The sequence below is a fragment of the Pangasianodon hypophthalmus genome, chromosome 21 (assembly GCF_027358585.1).
Source record: "Pangasianodon hypophthalmus isolate fPanHyp1 chromosome 21, fPanHyp1.pri, whole genome shotgun sequence".
Lineage (NCBI taxonomy): Eukaryota > Metazoa > Chordata > Actinopteri > Siluriformes > Pangasiidae > Pangasianodon > Pangasianodon hypophthalmus.
In genome coordinates, this window is record NC_069730.1 from 14,921,313 (window position 1) to 14,941,223 (window position 19,911).

Here is a 19,911-nt window from a genome sequence, read left to right on the forward strand (position 1 = left end):
AAGTGAGTCAGTGAGTGAAGAACCATCCAAACACACTTGAACAGATCTTCAGTCAAATACAAATGATACCTGGAGTTCAGGCCAAGCAAATTAACTGAAGGAGATTTTGAAGGGTAAACATCCCTGGCAGGCATTTATAGGGTCATACCACAATGAAATGCTGACAAGCCTCAAATGGCTCTCCTGAATTGTCATTACTGAAGGTAGCAGCTGACGGACACTTAGCAAACACATCATACAAAGTCGTATTGTAACAAATGTTTATACAATTACACATAGTTCTGCATTTGTAAATTAACCTACATTAAAAAAATAATAATAACCTGCTAGGTTCTGTCTGGATGAACGTTTATTTAAATGGCTTAAGTTAATCTTAAGTTAACTTTGCTTAGTCCATGTAAGTCATGTGTAATACTTGATGCTTTTTATTTAAATGGTAGTGATTGTGCAACAGATAAATTACTGGTTTTAGTATTTTAAGTGCATTCTGAAGAGCAGTTACTACAGAGTTTTTTTTATTTTTTATTTTTTTTTAAGCAGGCTTCAGAGTTCTAACTGTCAAGGTCATAGACATAATTCCTTCACATTGGACCAAGTCACACCTGGTGAAGTTCTCTTCAGGAGAAAGTTCATCATTCAGCAATTGAACTCGTCCTCACGTGATGATGTCACGGTGATCATCATGATGTGCTCTTTGTCACTAAAGAGAAGTCATAAAAATATAGACACAAAACAAAATGGCCTGAATGCATACACAGGCATGTAGCAACAAGCGTGAACAAGTCCAGTGCTTCGAGATAGCTAACACAGAGCAGACACTTCCACATTCTTTACTTCAAAAAAAGGACCAGTTCCAGAGATCATAATTTTATCATCATAAATAAATAAAGGCAGTGCACTTTTGTTGGTTTTGATATGTACATTTGTGCAACACACAACACACAATAGCACAAGAGACACTGTACAGTATGTACACATTAATTTTTACACACATCGACCTTGGAGTAGTCTCATAGAGTCTTGTACTTCTCACTACTAAATGTGTCCAGAAGGCTATTTGACTCACATTGCAGACAACCAATCAAAAAAGTATTAAATCATGGCACTCTCAATTCTGATTGGTCAGAATGTGTTGATTAATTTTCTATAACAGCAGCTTGGACAGTAGAGACATCTCCAAGGCAAATCACAGGTTTATATTAATGCCCTTGTTCTAATACATTATTGTTTTTATAGTAACAGCTACTTCACCAGGATTTGTAAGGCAGACACTTACTTAATTTAAAAGGATAACAATGAAAAACATAATCATTACTCTGGTGAAGCTTTCTGTAAGATGTTTAACGATCAGACTTTAGTCAGTGTCAGCACTTCGAACTTCAGCTATTCAGCTTTAGTTTTCTGCCACAAGGAAAGTCTTTCGAACAGGGGACATTGCGCTTTGCAGTTTCTCAGTTATATAACAAGCTGCATTTTATGAAAGCGAGAGAGAGAGAGAGAGAGAGAGAGAGAGAGAAATCCTGATGAGGGAACGACTTTATAATTGATAACATGAAGCAACTTATTTTGTCGACACAACATTAAATGTTACTATAAATGAATAAAAAGTATACCATTCTTTCATTAATAAAAAAAATGTAAATTTTTTTTAAAAATGTGTGAGAATGAGTTTACAAGATATCACATATAACGTAACGTTTCACATTCTTCTGGCAGTGAAAATTAGTAAACTTGCCAGCATGTACAGTTGTTTCTGAACAGCTGTCTGATATACATATAAAAAAATTACATTTGAGCATGTTATAAAATGAGGTAGACAAAGGTATAAATGAAAAAAAAAAAATCTATAGCTGGTGCGTTTCAGTCCTTGTTTGTGCATAATTGCAATAAGTACAAACATTTCTACCTGTTTCTATATAGCAAAGAAAAACATCCTTCCTTCCTTTGTCCATATCTTCCGAATATCTTCCGACAACCTTCCTAACGTAGAACTGTATTTACTAAAGCACCATCCAGTTTGTGCGATCTTCTGATGAGCATCCAAATGCACCTTGAAATAACACCAAAAATCCTGCTCCCTGGTTTGACTGGACTCTCAACTTTGACTGTGTGTTAAAAAAATAAAATGAGGTGAGATTTCTGGCTGTAGCATAATACGTTATGTGTTTTTGCCACTCAGCATTGTGACAAATGGCCCCTGCTATAACCTTCTGGATGGTAACTGCTACACCTTGTTCAATACTAATCAGTTGCTCATAGAAAATAAAAGCATGCATTCTTGGAGTGTCACTAAAAAAACATGCAACACCTAGTCATCCATGACACATGTATGTTTGTATGTTGTATTTCACATTCATGGTTTGAGCAGCTCTGTGACTCCATTAGTATTGTTTCTTCACGGAAAACTGTAAAGAAAGTGGACATTCTTCAGGACTCAATGGCCTATATACTTCCTCTAGTTCGAAATCAGGACAAGATTTTTGATAGCTAATCTGTATATGGTTGTAGATGCAAGACTTTAATCCAGGCATAGAATTATTTTCATGAACACTATTAGTGAAGTCTGCTTCGGAATGAGTCAAGGGAAGTGGTAGATAACTTGTAGATACGTGAATGTAACCATTTTTTGGCATATGGCTACTCTGATGGAGAAAGTCAGCTGTGTTCACTGTAACAAAATCAGCATAAGTCAGCGAAGGCTCAGGGACAGGAAGATAACTAGCTGAAACATGGCCGTAGCAACTGGACTCCAGTCTTGAAAAAGTCTCTTGGTTACTTTTATGGATAAGATTATTCGAATTTTCTGCCACTGTTCTCAAGTCAATATAGGAATCAGCAACTGGGAGATAACTGGTAGATACATGGGAGTAGCAATAGGTCTTTAATTTGGACACAATGCTCCTTCTATAGAAAAGATCATCCAGGTCCAGTGTGTCCCCTCTGAGACAGGACTTGGAGAGTGGTGGATAGTCAGAAAATCCATGGGTTTCAGAACAGGGCTCTAATCTTTCATAACTGGACTCTAATCTTGGCACAATGTTGCTTTTACAGAAATCTGAATCCACCGTAGCTATTCCAAGGTCAGGAACTTCTGGAAAACTAGAAGATACATTGTGACAGCCCTGTGGTGTTTCCATGACACCATTCTGATAGCTAAAGTCCATAGTTAGCTCTTCAGTGGGTTCTTCAACATTTGGTTCACTGAATGTTTGCTCAGCCACTCGTAAGACTTGTTTACAGACTTGTTTACTTGTATGCAGGCCGAAAACCTGGAGCTTGCTGTCCTCATGGTGGTGGTGACCACAATGGCCTGTTATTCCTCCTCCCACACAAATAGGCTCAAAGAGAGGGGGAGATGGTTTGAAGTCCATGATTGGTAGCTTATGCTACAGGATCGAGAGAGAGAGAGAGAGAGAGAGAGAGAGAATTAACATCTAAAACATGATCCTAACTTCATTGGTGTTAATTTGTCATTCATCATTATCACTGGCCATTTCTATTCATGTTCTTGTGTAATAAATCTAATGACTTATCAATTACTGTGTAAGATTGTAATATCTGCATGTTGATACGGAAACTGCTTTGGAGCAAAACCACACACTAAGGAGGCTCAAACAGACTAATGCTTCACATAAGTGATACAACTGAGATTGAGTTGATGGAAAAATCATTCCAGACAATCCATTCTCTCCCCCAAAGCACAGGGAGACGTCTACATGGGGCAGAGGCGGGATTTGAGCTCAAACCCTGGAGATGAAAGGTAACAGTGCTAACCACTAAGCCACCGTGTCCCCCTCAGTCCAGACAACTGAATCATTAGAGGAACAATATGTATTCAAAGTATATATCATATGTGTTCACAAGTCATTTGTGTTGCTCTCAGCATCTGATTCCATTATTTCTTATGGCCATGGTCTGGTGCAGTAAGGAATTATAAGGAAATATCACCATGTTACTATTGTCTAAATTGTATTCAGTATCAGAAAACCTACGAAACCTTTCTGTCGTTACCTGATGTGGCGAGACAGGAGGCCAGGTGGACAGGCTGCTCTTAGATGGGTCAGGGACGACTGGACAGAGACACTGCTGAATCCTGATGAAAAACAACACAACACGAGTACATTCTTTATAACGTGAAAGTGGCATACAGCACATTTCCTTTTTTATCCTGTTTCTATACATTTTTCTTCTTTTGGGTTGGGATTCAAACAGGAAAGTAAAGCAAATTCTAGACTTAAAAAAATCTGCATCAACCTAAATGTAGAACCAAAAAGACAACTGTCATAAAATGCTTGTGCTTAATAAGCATTTACATTTACCTATTCAACAAGCACTCTGAAGTGATTTACCTGTCAGCCTGGCTGAGCAAAAAGACTGAAATCAACAAACTCCCTACGGTACACAGCACTATGGCCATCACTGGTATGTGAACACTCTCTATAAAAATACACACACATACATTCACATAATTTCACAATGAAGCTGTGCAAAGATGATGGACATTTCAACACTGAGACATACAGTATTTTTGATTGAAATCACAACTTGCCTACAGTCACAGTGACCCACAGGCTCTCAGCGCCCCCTGCCAGTGTGTGGGCCTTCACACACAAAGCGTACTGTCCCGGAGACAGTCCCTTTAGAGAAAACTGCTCAGCGTTGCCACTTAGCACTCGGGCTGCACAACAGTGTTGGAGGACTGATGTTACACACACATTTATACTCACATATATTCATTTAAACGGATTTAATATTAAGATTTACAGTCGATTTTCTACTCAAATCCACTACCAGGGATCTAAAAACAAGTGACGGTCTTTATAAATTCTGTTTTAAAACAAAATGTTTAGTTAATTAATATCTAAAAGTGTCAAATCTACATATAGCTACGTGCTGTGTAAACATATGACATACACATCTACACATATGTTTAGATATACATACAGCTACGAGCTGTGTAAACATATGACATACACATATTTCTACCAGTTGTAGCCTACTAATTGTCAATACAGAGTCAAGACACCAAAATGTTCAAATGAGTTGGACAAGATTTTAACAGACAAAATAAATTGAACTGGAATTTGGCCTCTGCTCTGAATCTCACAGAAATACAAAGAATACTCACACTTCATTTTGTCTTTGTATTTATAAAAGACAGTGTAGTTTTGGATGAATCCACGCAGTTTCTCCAGAGGAACAGGCTGCCACTTCAGTGTCACATCATTGCGTGTTGTCTGTAGAACTTCCAGCTTTGGGCCAACAGAGGGCACTGAGAAACACACAGAGCAATTTACATCTGACAGTTGAGCAATCAGTAGAAAACAGTGTTTGAAGTGGAAGAAATAAGTGCTGTTACACTTCTTTTTGGCATGTTAGTGTAGGGTATGTGTCTTTGGTTTGAGCAAACCATTAATTTTGAAATTCATGTTTCTGTCAGAAACATGCTTAATAAAAAAAGACACTGATTATTCAATCACTACAAAAATTTGGAAAACTAACGTTCTGAGTGGGGAACTAAATAAACATCGGACCACAAGTCCCATAGGATTAAAACAATCATTTGGATTTGTCACTTTACTGCATCATAATACCTAATTTGCTTAGAATTAGGAAAATTTCAATTAAAATGTCTCTTACAGGTGTCACTGAAATAGCAGCTCTGTCACGCAAGTACATAGAACATGAATGGTCACCTGTCGCTATGTCCCTTACCCTTATGAACATAGAGTCACACTCAGTAGTTACATTTTAACAAGCCTTTCAATCCACGTGCTGCATTAAAGGCTGGTTTATACACCTACTTATGTATATATATATATTTCCAAAGTATCCTCACTGGACTTTTTCTGTGGAGAACATCTGAAAAAATCCCAATCTAGTCAACTTTAATACCAAACAGGATCCTATGTGTGATTTAGAACCCAGAGGTAAATATTCGGGTAGCGAACCGACACTGACCCAACATCTATTTGGGTGGTTATGTTGCCGGTCCCTATACAACATTGTGCCATCTTCGGGTTATCATTGACATTTTCATTAACAACCCTGGCAATGTTAGGCCAATATTGGCAAGGAGAATTTAAAGGTGACTGAAAGTCTGTTGACCCTGTTCACTGTTGGGCCAATGGTGGCAGACTGTTGAATTTAAAGGAGGCTGAAAGTCTGTTGACCCTGTTCACTGTTGGGCCAATGGTGGCACAGTGGACAAAATTAGAGTGGGCCACTGTTGGCACACAACGCAGGCCCAACCCAATGGCTGATGATACCTGGGTAGTGATCCCCAGCATTTTTGCTTTACTTCTAGCCATTCATTCTGCGGTGTGACTTTCATTTAGTTTCATTTCTGTCCCCTAGAGGACATGTTCACATTATGTGCAAGCACAAGGCAGAGTCCTATGCGATGCCCTCACGCAGACAATATGCGGACACAAAAGTATAAAAGGCCTAAGGCTTGCTATATGCTGTGAACTACCACTTAGTTGGGAGTGTAGACAACAAAATATAGCTATTATTAGCTAGAAAGTCCATTTGATTTTGTGGCTGGGTGTAGGTCAAAATTACGGTAATCAAAAGAGCAAAACATAGAAGTTAATCCCTGCCCACTACAAGCACTGATGGGAAGTTAAAGTATTAGTATTACTTCTCTCTTGATCATGATCATTACCACACAAGCACATGGCCTGTGGAGTCATAGGCATGATGAAACACTGCAATGTAGCAATATATTTAAAGCTAAGTAATCAGAAATTGCTTTAGAAAATGACAGATTATATACTCAGTAAAAACATGGATTTTTGATGCCTCCTAAATGTCACAGTAATGATTTATAGACTTCCAGATAAAGCAGGATGAGTCACAAATCAGAAAATTATTTCACACATTTTTCACTTTTCACCCGCAAACACATACTGTTCTCTTGCTTAAACTCAAATATCCTGTTTTGTGCAAGTCTAATACAAACCTCCTTGTCTGGAAAACGTAATGGCAAATCTTGCAGCTCCAGCTGTGTTATTATGAAGGACCCGAACAGAAACGTTGTATGGGATCTCAGGATGCACTCCTTCTAAAACACACATATACATACAAATAGCGACCCAGAATCATGGTTTTTCAACTTCACATAAAATCAAAATATATATAAAAGTATTCAGAATCTAATCTATATACTGAATTTCACACCTGCAATGATAAAGCTTTTTTCAGAACCATTCAAGATTTTCCAGTTCAAACCAACCACTGTGGTGTCTGGTATTGGAAACCACTCGATCACAAAGCTGGCCTCTGATTGGTTCACTGTCGCTGTCCATTCCACCTTCAGCCGGAAGTCATCCAGAGCATTCACAGTAATGCTTTCAGGGGGTCGGAGCTCTGTTTTGAAGATATTTATCATGCTTTTTAAAAACTAGGCTAGGTAACTCATTCAGTGGTTCAATGATTCAGTTCTGTGTCACAAGTTTCATGAGTCACTACCTAGCAATATCCCCAAGGTAAAAACCGTTCAATAAAATGCTTTCGTAATTACAGAAGTTCTCCAGCGTATAGCTATCTAACCTGCTCATTGTGGGCCAAATGTTCATGCTGGCAAGAAAAACAAATGTCAAGCACTGAGCCCAAACCTTATATAAGTTGAAGGCATGAAATTACATGTTTGTGTTGGCCTATTAAATGATGCATTAAAAGTTTCGAAAGTTACTCTGAATTGAATACATCGGAAATTCAATATAAAGCTTGATTGATGCTATTGATGAATAGACATAAAAGACATAAAAGCTTGGATGAATACATATAAAACATAATAGAAGTTTGGATGAATAGAATCATTTCTCAACAACACCAATGTTAATAATAATAATTATTATTATGATTATTATTTATTTTTTTCTGTTGAACACACTCCAATGAATAAGAATGAATGCACATCAGAAAATACCCCCTAGGTCCACTGCCAATCACAAGTCAACTTAAACAACAGTAATAATCTTCATTTTACCCCAAAAATGTTATTATTACATAATGTCTTATCCCTTCTTCATGGAAACATCTGCACTAACTCAGAATCTGGGAACATTGCTTAATATACATCATCAGTTCCAATTTTGGATCTGTATGAGAAATAGTTTGTCACCGTTCTTAAAAACCAAATTACTTCTGCTCTTAGTGTTGGCATGCAATCACAAATAGAACGCTTTGCTGCTGCTGATGATGACGGCTGTGAATGTTCTCTCGGGGCACTGGCAGAAGGCAAAGTAGGCCTATCAGTGTAAACTGGCGAGTAAAAGCCGGCAATTGAAAACAGACTAGATTTAGCATAGCCTCTAAATCATAGTGCTTCTTCCTCTGCTCTGCGATTCAACTGCATTGATACCCATTGTACAGAGTTTAAATGTTTTATGGCACAGTATACAGTGAGCTTCAGAGTCGTTTGTTAGTCTTAGCCAGCATACGTATTCGCTCTTCTCCAGTCACTCTGGGTCAAATTTCCATTTACACATGTTGACCGTGCTTGTGCACACTAAAGTGAGCTCTGCACGTCTCTGTGCCAGAATAATATTTGTGCAACGTGGCGTGTTTGTGCAGGTGTTTTTTGTTTGTTTGTTTGTTTTTTCACATAAGTGACACAAAAGAAAGTTAATTAAAAGACACCTGTCTGAAGCATAAAATTTAAGACCATGCAAAATTTAAGGCCTTAAATTTGTAAAAAGTAATTTCAGAGATATTAAGACTTTTTAAGGACCTGCAAATACCCTGCTTTTAATACCAATTTCCACCAACAGGAAGCTGATTTCTTTATCCATATTTAGATAGCAGAACATTTATGTCAAAACTCTCAGAGTTTCTTATCACAGTATAATGATAATACCAATATAAAATAACCTTTAGTGTGAACTGACTCTAATGAGATTGAGACCATGGCTATTAATCACCTGCGTCCTTGTCTCCAGGTATGTATATGTGAGCGGATGGTGATGTCCCAGCTGAGTTAGACGCAGTCAGCTTGCAGTTGTAGGCATGAGTAGAGACAGAAAGGACGCAAGGGGTGCTGTGAGAATCCAGATGTCCGCAGTCCCAGTAGGACGAGTCCAGCTCACTCCAGCACGATGCGGCATAGTGCAGGATAACACCATTAGTGTGTGGCCACTGGAGAGGCTGAGTAGAGAACAGAAGTGAGCTGCACATGGTAAACTTTACTGAAAACCACTCTGGTTTGTTAGACAGCTCTCATTTTTACAAACATTGCCAAGCCACTGAAACTAAAACGACTCATTTGTGGGCAGTTTCAGCCACACTGAAACAGGACTGTGCACATGTACTGAATGTGTATATACACCATAATGCCTGTCTTTTTAAAAGACCTAGTCAGTATAAAATCACCCCAGTGCATGATTATATCCAGGATCAGACAGGACCTGTGTCTAAAAAATTCAGTTTTCATGGTTTTAGGACTACAGATATACACTAAAAGGCTTTTCACTGCAGAATCCCTTTTTAAATCCTTTAATTTGGTAAAGAGAGAGATTACCCAGTACAATCAAGTACAATGATCTGATCCAAAATTTGGTGAATACTGTATAAAATTCTATTCTATTCATGTTAATGCACACTTTCTAATACATTATCATTCCCATCGTAACAGCTTATTCACAGAGACTTGTATTTAGGGCACTCCACATAATCTAAGGCTAATAATAATAAATGGATTAAAAAAGCGTGTTGTTATTTAACAAAGAAAAACGTATACTTGACGATATGTGAAGTCTGGTGAAGTTTTCTGTAAGGAGATGCTTATTTAACATTAATGGAAGGAGTCTCCAGTGTCATCACTTTGTAGCTGTCAGTAAGTTTCCTGATATGAGGACTGGGTTTCCCAGTAACATGACAAGCTGCTTCTTTGACTTATTAGGTTCAAAAAGGAAATGAAACAGAGATGATGGTGAATGAGTGGCTGTTTATAACTGCTATGAAATGATAACAGGAACTAACTTATTTCTCAGGCGTTCCACAACGTTAAATGTAACTACCGTATAAACAGTTAAAAAGGATGATCCGTCATACATTCATAAAAAAAATATTAACTGTTGGCAAATAACTGTGGTATCAGCAGCGCATGACAAATTGTTTTTTGTATAACAGCACAGTCTGCTGTGTGTGTTCTTTTCTTTAAAAACATGCAATATGTATTTATTTAGTATAATTTAAAATTTAAATTTTATTCTTTTTTTTATTATTATTATTATTATTATTATTATATTGTCTTTATCAAAATTAAATTCTCTATCAAAGTCAAAAGCAGATCTTACTTGGCCAAAGAATCAATCTGATTTTAATTCTAATGATAGAATTATTCTTTTACTAAATGTGTTTTAAAAGTGTTTTTTTTCCCCCCAATACACACTATGAATAAGGTTGTATGCATCAAAAAGAGAAAAGAAACTAAAAAATAGGGGAAGGGATGTGGTCTTGTATTATGCAATAATACCATAGTGTGAAAATGAGTAAAAAGAATAAATGCACTGATAAATAAAAAAAAGTGAGTGTATCAGTGTGTATGAGTGTATGAGTGATTATTATTTCATACTATACCCTTATCATATCTATCCACGATCCCTACTGATATAGAACAATAGTCAAATCTTGAAATTAGTCCCTGTTAATCTTTGTCCAGTTTACATTACTACAAGTTCACAACTTATCTGCTGGCTTTTTCAGCTGCAGAAATGCCTATAGTGCAGAAAACAGGAAATAAAAACATCTCTGATTTCTGCAGCCCACGTAAACCGCTATGCATCGTGGGGCCTGCTTCCTGATGTCTCACCGCATATTAATGTTTCCTTCAGAAACTGACTGAGCAATAATAATGCCAATTATCAACATAGATGAACAAAATACAACTCTGCACCCAGCCTCATTAAACATTTATTACATGAGAACTGAGGTGTTATTATTCATGGGAGGCACTAAAGAGATGAATCAACCGCACACATAATTATGCCTATATGAAATAATCAGCAATCTTATTTACAGTGCTCATTATATTGGGTAACAAGAGGGGATAGTTATATTAAATAGCAAAGAAAAGATGGAAGGATAAGCACTTCTCAACTCTGTGGCTATCTTTAAGTGCCATGTTACACAATGTGGTGTTTTTAAGGCATGCGGTGTCAGTGATCCTGCATCATTTGTGCTATTTTACTATTTTTATTTTATAGATTTAGTCGAAGTGCTTCATCTATTTCAAAATACAAAAGCACAACTAATGATTTCACAGCACATTTGCTTCATCAAGCTATAATATGCCAAAGTGGTTTTGAGTGACGGAAGTGGTTTACAAGTTTCCAAACTATAACACACTCAGGAAGTCAAAAATAACACTTTAAAAAAAAAGCTTGCCATGCTTTTTCGATGACATTTAAGGAAATTGTCTGCTCACATGAGTTTAAAGATTTTAAACCCATTTGACATATTAACACTTTCAGATTTATGTGTCAGTTTAATAAAAAAAAAGAAATACCTAAAGAGTCATAACTTCATATATGCTGCCATTCCTATCCATTCCTATTAACCTGATTTACCTTCCAGAGCAAGGTGATAAGCCTCTGTCCGCTCCTGTCTACTGGCTGGATGTGTCTCCATAGCTCTGGGGCGGCCACTGGGGCTGAGAGATAGAAAAAAACACACAGATTATCACTATCTCTCACTATTTTATAAACACACTCACACACTCTATCTGCTCCTCACCAGCCTCCGCTGTGGTGGCCTCTGCAAAGCCACTCCAGGAACTCCAGTGATTCGCCGCTCTCAAGTCCTGAGCGCGAACCCTGACCAAGTGCTTCGTTCCTGGATATAAGCCACACAGGTTCATCTGCCAGTCATGAAGAACAGCGTTCACTTCAGGATAGTGGGCCTGAAATGGACAGGAAAGGTTAGGAACCTTGAAAGCACATGGGTTGATTTTTTTTTTTTTTTTTTTTTTTTTTTTTTTTGACATAGGTGGGAGGCATTAATAAGATGAGGACACAACACTGGGAATTTCAACTATATGAATTTAACAAGCAAGATTAATTATGTGCTCATTTTATTGGTTAGTGACTTATGGACTGGACAGGTGCACAGAGATGTTTTAACTTCTCTCTAACTTAGATAACCAAATTATCTACAGCTTGGATAATGAATATATATATTCAATACTGTGACTCAGCACAAAATTAAATCACTACAAACTGTAGGACATTGAGGAAAAGCCTTTGTTTGCCACATATACTCTACATTACAAGGAAGTGAAATTGTTTTCTTTGCATATCCCAGCTTGTTAGGAAGTTGGGGTCAGAGCACAGGGACAGTCACAATACAGACCCCCTGGAGCACAGAGATGACTGTAAAGGGCCTTGCTCAAGGACCCAACAGGGCAGCGTGGCTGTGCTGGGGCTTGAACACCCACCCTTCTCACTAACTCACAGCCTTAACCATTGAGCCACCACTTTCACAAGAACGGAGTTATTCTCATGTTCTTTAGTTTCCATCTGTGACTGAATTCAGCTGTTTTTTTTTGTTAGTAAGTTCCACTGTCAAAAAACATTTGCTATCAAACCACAAGCCACCGGAAGTGTCCCCTCCTATGCGAACACATCCACTAACAGCAACATCTGAGATAAGTGATAAGATGATAAGGCTATATATAAGTATATAACCCAACTCAGTTGCCTGGACTTAAAAATCTTATTTGTACTTGGATTGTTCGCTCAAAACGCTGCACATATCCCAGGCAAGATTGGGTTTTGCATTTCCACCACGCTGGAAGGACCATAAGCATGACATAACACACAAACCAAGTGACATTTCAGCATGCGCCAGTTACACAACACAGTTGGTGAGACTGAAGACTGTGCTCTTTATATGATGTTCAAGAGTTGTATTCAGAGTTAAGTGCACATAGTGAGAAAGCTAATACTGAAAATGCGCACATCCATATACAGACTGTAGAATTAACCACAGACTTAAGTGCTGCTGGAAAGTTTATGCGCTGATTCTGACTTTGAGCTGAAGTCAGTTTTGTTGTGCAACATCGAAACGATTGAGGAACTGTTCTGGACTGTGCAGTGTAGTGTCGCTGTCTGACAATTTGTTGCAACCACAATATTGCACACTGACATACAGGTTTTTGGCAATTTACATAAACTCAAAAAACAGAAGGCCATTCATGGGCAGTACGAAATATATAATTAAATATATAATTATGACATTATGAATGCATTTCTGCCTCACAGAGTTGATCCTGAGCTTGCGTTACTGTGTGTGGAGAGTCTGTGTATGTTCTCCCCATGTCTCTGTGAGTTTCCTCCAGGTTCACAGGTTTCCTCCCACCTCCCAAAACATGCCAGTAGGTAAATTCCCCTAGGCGTGAATAAATGTGTGATTGTATGTCTGCATGGTGCCCTGCAATCTGGTGTCCCATCCTGGGTGTTTTCCTGCTTTTTGCTCAGTGTTCCCTGGATAGGCTACGGACTCTGACCAGGATAAAGCAGCTACTGAAAATGAATAAATGAATTATGAAATCAGTAATTTATGAAGGCCTGAAGATGATTTTTTTTAATTCTGTGTCTACACAGAAGATAACAGCAGAGACAATACTTCATTTGAAGGCCGATTTTTCTGTGAAACTAACGTGACAATCATGACTGCGACTGTTTATTACAATTCACAATATATTTTGCGACTATATTTATTTTAATTTATTCTAAACTGTATTTTTATTGTCTCTTGATTTGCAGTTGACAACAAAAAAAAGTGATCTAATCTATCAGTATGTATTTCAGGCTTCAGCTTTTTTTTTTCTGGCTTAAAGCCAAGTGTTTTTGTTTAAATACATTGTCAAGATGCCATTTAAAAACCCTGCCAAGAGAGTTTTGGGAAAAACTTGGCAACATTAAAGGTGTGAGCCATTTGCAGGTGAACAGGCCACCCAGAAATTCAAATTAAGCACTCTTAACTCTGAATACACATAACTTTCCATACATAAATATTGACAATTTTAAAATACATATTTATTTTTCCATTGAAGAAGCGCCTATTGCCTTTTCTTACCCGTTGAGGAGTCTGGTACTGTATCTGTAGGACACGATGGTTCCTCTCGGATTGCACATATTCAGATCGTGGCTCTTTCCACTCCAGCTTTAGACAACTGGCATTTTCTGGCAGTGTGGAAAGCGCTGTGATTTGCGGTGTGTACATCTTAACTGTGCAAAATTAAAGTGATAAGAGACGACGTATCATTTGTTAATGATTTTAGCATAAGATTGGAAAATTTGCAACATCATGGGATGAAAGCACAATGACATGACATACGTAAAGGAACTTAAGCTTTAAAGTCCAAAAAAAAGGTGTGTAGATTAATTTGCATGCATGTGGGTGGGTGTGACACTGAGGAAGCGAACATGAATGAAGTGTCAGACGCAGTGGGCAGAATACAAGATGATGTGTAAAAGGATAGACAAAAGGTAGTAAGTTACACAATGCTAGAAGCCATACAGATAAGATCAAAGTTCAGGAAATAATCAATATTTATAAGAATAGGGCTAATACCTTCATTAATCCCATTGAAGCAGTAAGGTGGTAATCTGGTGGATATGGAGGAAGTGAACACCAGCACGTCCACACAGAAGCAATGAGACACCGATCCAATTTTCACAGAGCACTGGGTGTACGTGGTATTACAGGAGTCCATAGAGATTTTATTATTCACACAATTGGACCTGAAATAAAAAAAAAACAGAGCTACTTAATAAGCTCTGCTCTTCAGTCATTTATACACTCACTAATTTCTACAGTGCAGAAGATGAGTGTAAGTATCTTTCTCTCTTTATACCACAGCTCTGTTCAATTCTTGATTCTGATTGGTCAGAAGATGTGCATTGTTTTTGTATAACAGCGTGGCATGGAAAGTAGATCCGGCTGTAACAGGAACAATAGGTTCATATTAATGCACTCATTCTAATACGTTCTTGTTTTTCTAGTAAAGCTGAAAGTTTAGGTTTTCTGAGACATTACGAAAGTCTTTAGGACGGAGGCATTAAGGTTTCGGGGTAATATGACTAGCTGCTTTTTTATTAACTTCAAAAGAAAAAAAAGAGGAAGGCTGGTGAGGGAATGACTGCTTGCTGTTTTAATGTTAGTGTCTTGTTTCACAGACATTGCGCAACATTAAACGTAGCTATAAATGAATAAAAAAGCATGACAGCTCTTTTTTAATGAACAGAATATTGCAATGGAAAATGGCTATGGTGTAAGAGGAATAAAACACTGCAGCACATGCATGGAAAATAATCAACTTTGGGATGTTCTCAGTAACTCCACTTCATGTCAGGTTGCAATGTCAATTATTTGAAAATATAATTAAGTATTAATTAAATAAGTATTAATTTATCTTCAAGATTTGATCCTGTTCTGCATTAAAATATCATTTTATGGAGTTCATTTCGCGCATGATTTCAAGCATGACTTGTTCTCAGAGGTAACCTCAGTTAAGGTCAATTTAATTTCGAGATGAACCAAATAGTCAAGGTACTTATCAAATACAAAATAGACGTTAAAGACACTCCTTCGAGGTGAGAATGAAGAGATGACATTTTCCTCTTGAGAATGCTGCTGAACCAGATTTCTGCTTATTCCAAAATGTTCATTTACATCATGCGTGTCACAATTAAGCTGGACAAAGTTTACGCAAGTTTGGCACAAAGTGGCCTTAAAACAAACCGGTCGGATCTCTACACTGTGAAGCCGGCTTTGTAGCTTTGTAGGGACATGTATAAAAGTATGTCACACACTTCAAAAATTGTCAGAATGAAATCATTTCATGGATAAGGGGAACATAGACTCTTACGTATTAACCCGCATCATGTAACTGATGTTCTGTGAACTGTGTGCAGTCCAATAACAGGTGATGTTTGCATGCTCCAGGAGCTCACAGCCTGTAATTCTGGGCTCTGGAGAGGAGACTGGAAAAGGATAAAAATCAAAGAAAATTCATACACTGGGATTTTAAGGCAAATCAAATGACAACATACATCCATGATACATCAAGACCTTAGAATTATATGACAGAATCTGACAAATCTGTGATTTTAACATATTACGCCATAAGGTTTTGGCCCTCATTAAAGTCTATATATTTTATAACTTCAAGCAATATTTTGGTGTAAAACATCTCACACACATGTACAGTACCATGTCAGTAACATTCCATATAAATCCAAGGTTTGGACACGTATAATGGGCTTGCAGAAGTTTTTGAAACTGTCTTTTTATCTAGACGTTGTGTACACAGAATATTTATAATGGATATATTAATAATCAATATATATAGACTAAATACAGGGATTTCTTTGTTTTCTCAGGCCTAAGGTTGACATGTTCTAGACAGTTCTTCAAGAAGCCTCTTAAAAAAGTAGTTCCTCAAACATTCTTTGAACAGTTACATATTTTATGAAGTTTTACTTAGAAAGGGAAATACTGTTGTAAGGTCCTGAATAAACTTTCTCTACCACAAAGATCTTTCCATAAAATGTTAACATCCAAAGATCCACATGGTTCTTTAGGACAGAGGTTCTCAAATTGGTTTTGTTATTTGTTTTTTTTTTTCATCATGGGGAATTAACTGTAATTGCACAATTTTAAGAATCTGAGTCTGTGTTGAATCTCAATCTTGACTATCACTTTCACATTCTTAGAAAGTGGCTCTTGCACCCTTCAAGCTTTTCTCGGTTGTTTCTGAAGGACCATTAAAAGTTGTAAGCAGACCCCAACAACAGGGGGTTTCTCTTTATTATAAAGCTGGAATTGTTAATCATTCCAAGAACCCCAGAAGAACATATTTTCTGAGCATGCACATAGGTATCGTATAACATTTCTTTGTGCAACACTATTCATCTGTGCTGTGCAGCCTCTTACCTGTAAACAAAAGCATGGAGATCCTGCATATCCAAGAAAAAAGTGTATCACAGGTGTGCTTATTTCTCTCCATTCCACCTCTGGGTGTGTGTTCTCTCCTGTCTCTCTTCTTCCTGTGCTGCCAAACAGAAAAAAAAAGCTGAAAACAAAGATGTGTGGTGTTACAGGTCAAAAGAAAGATCAAAAGAAAATGTTGGGTTCCACACTTAAACCCACACATAGCAGTTGGTCGTGCCAAGATGTTTCTTGTCACTTTTGCAGAACTTTGTCTCCAGTAAGCATGAGTCACGTCTGAACTTGAAGAGTCACACAGACTGCTCCTAAACGGTGTAATCTTCCCAGTCACAGACCGCAGCTTGGGGGGCAAGTGCAGCTGAAATCCTCATGATACTCAGAACACAGGCAGTCTGCCCACACTTCTGTTTCCCATCCAGCAGATTACTTTCTCTGAAGACTTTCACGCCTGCTCACAGACTCGTCACAAATCCCTTACGTCATATACTCATAATTTGCATATTAATTACTTATGTCTCATTTGCATAATCAAAACATTACCTGAAGAAGAGGGGGTTTTCAGAAAACATGCTCAGAACAGAATATGTTAGAAATAATCTGAGTGCATAAGTTTATGAGCACTGCGTCTTTAGTGATTATGCAACATGTGCCTATTTATAACATTTACATTCGGCACAGAGAGAGAGAGAGAGAGAGAGAGAGAGAGAGAGAGAATATTTGCATACTGATCAGTCATTGGTCAGTCACTGACTAGCGGGTGCCAAAAGCTGCTGAAAAGGGTTGCCAGTTCCATGTTTTTAACCCGTTTATGATTACTTTTATACATATATATGTATATACAATTATATCATGTGCAACTATAAATATATCTAAAAACATGCATGACTGGTGATGCGATGTTCAAATAATATATATTCAGTAACAAATATGTTACTAAATATGTATCAGTCATGAGCAAATTGGTCTGTTCTTTCTAATACCTAGGACATACTGTATGCTACACCATTTTAGGGCTTTGGTGAAATTACTATTTAAGAAAAGTTTGTTTTAATTCTGCTTCTTTAGTCATTTATCATCAGTAGCCACTTTATGGGCAGGGTCACAGGGGATCTGCAGTCTATCCAGGTACCACAATGGACACAGCAGTCCCTTACAGGTCACCAGGCACACACATACACACACACACACACACACACACTCACAACTAGGAGCAATCTAGCAACTGGCACATTTTTGGACAGTAGGAAGAAACTGGAGAACCCAGAGGAAACCGGGGCGAACATGTGGAGAACCCTCAAAACTCTGCACAGATGCTAACCAAGCTCAGGATTGAGCCCAGGTCCCTGGAGCTGTGAGACAGCAACGCTACTCGATGCATCAGCACACTGCCCTATGCTTCTTTATAAGCAATCATAGTTTCATATTGTCATAATAACAGAAGATTGTAAGCAGAATTCATAATAACAATGAAGATTGCCATCAATTTACAGTATTTATTTCACAGTAATATAATTTTTTTTATTATTATCATTTCACAGGATTGTAACTGGTTAAGCAATTAGAATAGTGCATTGCTTTACAGTAAAAAAAAAAAAAAAAAAAAAAAAAAAAAGGAAAACGCAACACATAACGCAAACACACATTTAAAGGACTGTACTTTGCCAGTAAATTGCTGTAAATTTTAGTGTAAATGTTTTACAGTCTGGATTTTTAAAAAGTTTTTTCCTCTAGGAAAAATATTTGTTATTGCCCTGGACAATTTGAATAACTCTGTCCTGGCAACTTGGCTTCTTTCGGTTGCTAGTGATGGGAATTTGGGCTCTTTTCAGCGAGTCTATTCATTTGGTTCAGCTCACCAATAAGAGCCAACTCTTTTGGCTCCCAACTAGTTCATTTCTATTTTTTCTTAAACTGGACAAAGTTTGTGATATTATTGACCAGTGATTAAATTGTTCCACAAACCTACCTTACTCTAACATGAACCTACTTTGCATTAAAATCTATTTAAGCAATTCGGCAGGGCACTACAAATGTTCAATGACAAATACAGTAAGCGTCCCTGCATTAATGTTATTATACCTACTGTGTCTATGTGTTAAAATGATTCATTTCTATTTATCATGATAACTGATTGCCTCTTCTAATACACCCGACTACATAAAGTATATCTTCAATCCTCTACAGGAGTGCAGCAGGTCCTCTCTGTCTGGAGTTGGTTGTTCAAAAAGCACACATGGATGTGATGGTCAGGTGTCCACAAACATTTGGCCATATAGTGCATTTTAATACTGGAAGCATTTTCTGATAAAATCACAGAAATGAAGTAAACAAATGTGACGAGCAGGAGGGAGGGGCCAGGCTGTGAGGACGCACTCCTGGCACTGAGTTGGCTAATCAGTGGGAGAGAGGGATAAAGGAGTGCCTGGAGACACTGAGTGGGAGAGAGGGATGACACGCGTGTTTCTCTCTTTCCCCCTCGGCGTCTCCAGCCGCTCCTTTATCCCTCTCTCCCACTGATTAGCCAACTCAGTACCAGGCATGCATCCTCACAGCCTGGCCCCTCCATCCTGCTCGTCACAACAAAATAGCACAAAATATTTGCTGTAATATTTTCTGAAGACTAAATGTGTGCTATGGTAGGAGAATTTGATAAGAGTAGAACAATTTTTTTTTCAGCAGTGAGGTGTGCCGTCCTCCTCTAACCACTTAAACGCTGTGAAACCTGTTTGACCTTAGTCCACTGTGGGTGTTCAACCGAAAGTACGTATATACCTCATCCTTTCCATGCGCAGTTTGGGTAAATCTTCCTCTACCCAATAGATTCATTTTCTAACCACAGAACTGCTGTTGGTTGGAAATTTTTGGTTAGTGGTCTGTTTCCATACCCAGCAGTGACACTGAGCTTTAAAAAAAAAATACACCTGTAGCAGCACCAATACACCAACATGTCAC

At 37.8% G+C, this 19,911-nt stretch overlaps 1 protein-coding gene across 4 annotated transcripts; it reads right to left on the minus strand.

Annotated features, from left to right (window-relative positions):
- Window positions 1-441: 441 nt before the first annotated feature.
- On the minus strand, window positions 442-17,588 carry LOC113533171 (interleukin-31 receptor subunit alpha). 4 transcript variants are annotated; one of them, XM_026925099.3, is made up of 15 exons: window positions 17,161-17,588; window positions 16,945-17,057; window positions 15,878-15,992; window positions 14,581-14,750; window positions 14,083-14,234; window positions 11,740-11,905; window positions 11,574-11,656; window positions 8,928-9,150; window positions 7,183-7,371; window positions 6,965-7,066; window positions 5,129-5,272; window positions 4,550-4,678; window positions 4,350-4,437; window positions 4,012-4,093; window positions 443-3,386 (listed from the first exon to the last, which is right to left on the minus strand). In XM_026925099.3, exons 2-15 carry the CDS (start codon window positions 17,015-17,017, stop codon window positions 2,382-2,384), a joined length of 2,721 nt encoding a protein of 906 aa, XP_026780900.3. In that variant the 5' UTR covers window positions 17,018-17,057; window positions 17,161-17,588; the 3' UTR covers window positions 443-2,381. The 4 variants fall into 4 exon arrangements, with proteins under 4 accessions (XP_034170468.2, XP_026780900.3, XP_026780899.3 ...); XM_026925098.3 differs by having other exon boundaries at window positions 16,945-17,062; XM_034314577.2 differs by having other exon boundaries at window positions 442-3,386; window positions 6,965-7,063; window positions 16,945-17,588.
- Between the last annotated feature and the right edge of the window lie 2,323 nt (window positions 17,589-19,911).

Excerpts from the sequence above, each read along its gene's own strand:
- LOC113533171 (XM_034314576.2), bottom strand. The coding sequence starts at position 17,164 with ATGTGTGGGTTTAAGTGTGGAACCCAACATTTTCTTTTGATCTTTCTT. Across the intron at positions 15,993-16,944 it reads CTCCATGCTTTTGTTTACAG|TCTCCTCTCCAGAGCCCAGA; the intron begins GTAAGAGGCTGC and ends ATCCTTTTCCAG. Across the intron at positions 11,657-11,739 it reads GGCCACCACAGCGGAGGCTG|CCCCAGTGGCCGCCCCAGAG; the intron begins GTGAGGAGCAGA and ends TCTATCTCTCAG.